The following is a 3,564-nucleotide window of genomic DNA, read 5'->3' as shown; positions in this document are numbered from 1 at the left end:
CGAAATGCCACGTCACCATTGAGAAGGATGGGGGCTGCAACCACATGGTCTGTCGGAACCAGAACTGCAAAGCAGAGTTCTGCTGGGTGTGTCTGGGCCCCTGGGAGCCCCACGGATCTGCCTGGTGAGTTGGGAGCATGCCTTGCTGGAAGGTGAGGAGGTCATGTTGCAAATGGAATGGATTTGGACTGACATCTGGGGAATTGCTGTCCCTGTTACAGGTACAACTGTAATCGCTACAATGAGGATGATGCAAAGGCAGCAAGGGATGCACAGGAGGTGAGTCCATAACCTTTGGTGACAAGGGAGATCACCAGCCCTGTGGTGTTCTCTGTAAACCTGCACATCTGAAGAAATTTATGGATCTAGGCACAAATCCAAGACACAGTTAAGTCCTTTGACTTTAAGATAGGGATGGCTTTGCCTGGTATGTGCTGCCTTTGTACATCCACAACACACAAGTTGAACCATGCCCGTGCTGTTATTTTTTTACAGCTGGTCTGTCAGTGTGAAGAAAATAAGATTAATGACTATGTTGAGTCATCTTGGTTCTTTTGCACTATTTATGTAGCACATGGTGCCTTTCCCCTTCTCTATAATGAACCTAAGGTTCCCCTCTTAACACGAGCACAATAATTGTTTAGTTAGAATTCCTTATTAGCCCGAAAAAGAGAGAATCGTTTTCACACTGTTTGTCATGACACTGGAAGCATTTGAGTCTTGTAACTTGAATCAAGAGGCTGAAATACAAAAGACTTCAGCCATGTGACTGCAATTGCTTCCAAGGTTGGGAGTGAAGAGGTCAGAGCTGTGCTAGCAAAACCCCTGGTGATAGCGAGTGGCCACGGGGCTGTCTTGTCATCTCCACACAGCGCCAGGTTAGTAGGGCTGCACAGAGGAGAGCAAACTCCTCTGGAAAGGAAGCTTGTTCTTTGGGTCAGGAAGAGCCTTGTGAAGGGTTTGCTTCTCTTGCAGCCATTACTTTGTTTTAACTATTTGTTTTCTTTTTCCCTAATGGGAATTAACACAGCGATCCCGAGCAGCCCTGCAGAGGTACCTGTTCTACTGCAACCGCTACATGAACCACATGCAGAGCCTGCGCTTCGAGCACAAGCTCTATGCTCAGGTGAAGCAGAAGATGGAGGAGATGCAGCAGCACAACATGTCGTGGATTGAGGTGCAGTTCCTGAAGAAAGCAGTCGACGTCCTCTGCCAGTGTCGTGCCACACTCATGTACACTTACGTCTTTGCCTTCTACCTCAAAAAGAATAATCAGTCCATTATCTTTGAGGTAGGAGAAAACGTGGTTGTCAGGAACTCAGATTGCATAGCTAAGGAAATAGAGGTTTAATGCTTGGAGATCTCTTGTCCCCACTTTTACCAAAGTTAGTCTGTTCTTAATATTCTGTTGTGCAAAAGTTAGAGGCCCTGCTGGGCATTGTGTGTGATTGTCTGCTGGAGGAATCACAGAATCACAAAGTTGTGGCTGCCCCATCCCTGAAAGTTTTCAAGGCCAGGTTGGACAGGGCTTGGAGCAACCTGGGCTAGTGGCAGATGTCCTGCCCGTGGCAGGGGGTGCAATGAGATGAGCTTTAAGCTCCCTTCCAACCCAAATCCTTCTAGGATTCTATGATTCTGTGATTCTTTGTTGCCTAATCCCACTTTTTATTTCAGTACTGATTTCAGTTGTGCTTGAGAAAAAATATCTCCCTTTCCTTTACCCCTCCCAAATACTTTTTTCTTTTGTCTTTGCAGAATAACCAAGCAGACTTAGAGAATGCTACAGAGGTGCTTTCTGGGTACCTGGAGCGAGATATATCCCAAGATTCGCTGCAAGACATAAAGCAGAAAGTACAGGATAAGTACAGGTTTGTGTTGGAATACTCCTGTCTCCCAAAGCTGACATCCCCTGCGACAGGTAGTGGCCTGAGCACTTGCCAAGCTCCAGTTTTGTCTGGAGCCACGTCCCTGGGAAGCTGTTTGCTGTTGGCTCTCTGCCATACATTGTGATAGCAGCCAGTCCCCAGGCATTGAGAGCAGCAGCAGCAGCAGTGTCGTGCGCCAGCCCCCGAATCCTCGGCGGTGAAGCCCTCACACAGAGCTGGCAGTGTGTTTTTGTGTCCCTGCTGGGACCAGCTCTCGGGGGAGGTGACAGCCTGCGGGGAGAGGCTCCCAGCTCTGCCTTCCATCTGCTCTGCAGAGCAAGGAGCTGGAAGATTCAATCGTGCAATAGAAAAAAATCTTGTGACCAGAAGCAATGGCTCTTCATACACTCCTATTCCTGCACAGAAGGAGCGTGTGGGAATGGCCAGGAGCAGGATGGGATCTGCATAGCGAGGGCCAAAGAACAAGGAGTGACTTTGTTGTTCCAAGCTGCCAGCTTTGGCCTAGGATGAGTTGCCATCAGAGAGCAATCAGCTCTTTTAATCATCCTTTGGGTCGGTTTGTGCAGAACGTGGGTGTAGAAAAGCTGTCCCTAAAGAGGAGGGAGAGAGCAGCTTGCCCAGCTGGGGAGGGGAGCAGGGGACCAGGATCCAGGTGACACAGATGCCAGTGCTTTGTGCATTCCCAGGGGAATCACTTCTGCACAGTGGAAAAATACAAAGCTGAAAATGCGGATGAGTCACAGGATTATGGCTTGCATTTCTGAGGCATTTTGCCAGAGTCACTGAATTTGTTATGCCTGACTTAGAGGGGGGAAAAAAAGCCAAAATAGGGTGAGCCGTCGTGACTAAGGGACTGTGGGGAGTGGAAGGAGCTGTTAAGCTTTGGTGGGCCTGTGGCCCATCCTGCCAGAGTCTGGCAACACAACTGGGGTGAACAAGCCTTACCAGACCTTCTTTTTGGAGACAGTTTGTAATTTACTCGTTAAGGCCACCATTCAGTTGGTATTTCAGATCAAGCTGCTTGTTCACATCAGTGCTGAGCCTGGATGCTCTTCTAGGGATGAAATTAAAACCTTATATAGCCTGAATTGCCTGGAAACAGCATCCCAAACCTGCCTTCACATTTCTGGTAAGCAAGTATGCATCTGTCAAGCCTGTGCAGGTCCCTAATTAACTAGTTCAGTCATGTCTTAATCGTGTCCTGCATGGTGTTCTTTGTGCACTGATGTAAGACTGGGAGCAGGATGTCATTGAGGTGGGTTTAAGGAGCTCTGGGAAGCTGCAGGAACTTCCCCCTGGGCTGATTTGGTTTCAGCTGTTTGGATCTCTTTGCATGCAAAGACATTTCTAGAAAACAGGATTAAACTCCCCCACCACCAGCAGAAAAGTAACTAAAGTTGGGGAAGCAGAATCTGTGTGTGTTTACCATCACATGCTTCCCAAAATCAATGGGACTTTGTGTATGAGGGTTTCTGTTGCAACAGCTGACAGCAGTGAGAGAGCCATGACTGTTGTATTTGGATAACTCTGTTGGTGTGAAGGGTAGGTGAGGAATTCCTGTCAGGTGTTAGCATGTGTTGTGATCAGGGATAGCTTCCTGCTGGGAGTTTCCTCCTGAGGGCTGTTTGGCCACTGCTGACCAAGCCCAGCAGCCAGGTGCCATCCTGACCCATGTACA

General features: G+C 48.4%; 1 protein-coding gene across 1 annotated transcript in view; it reads left to right on the top strand.

Moving 5' to 3' along the window:
* The window catches only part of ARIH1 (ariadne RBR E3 ubiquitin protein ligase 1), a 28,636-nt gene that overhangs the window by 23,115 nt on the left and 1,957 nt on the right, over positions 1–3,564 (top strand). Inside the window, exons 10-13 of the mRNA XM_009083357.1 lie at positions 1–124; positions 222–279; positions 1,031–1,291; positions 1,756–1,868. Coding sequence (XP_009081605.1) covers positions 1–124; positions 222–279; positions 1,031–1,291; positions 1,756–1,868 — 556 coding nt within the window. The remainder of the gene's footprint in view (positions 125–221; positions 280–1,030; positions 1,292–1,755; positions 1,869–3,564) is intronic.

The sequence above is a fragment of the Acanthisitta chloris genome, unplaced genomic scaffold, assembly GCF_000695815.1.
Source record: "Acanthisitta chloris isolate BGI_N310 unplaced genomic scaffold, ASM69581v1 scaffold1361, whole genome shotgun sequence".
NCBI classification, from domain to species: Eukaryota; Metazoa; Chordata; class Aves; order Passeriformes; family Acanthisittidae; genus Acanthisitta; species Acanthisitta chloris.
Note: the sequence above shows the minus strand (reverse complement) of the source record. Positions and strands in the feature narration are given on the sequence as shown.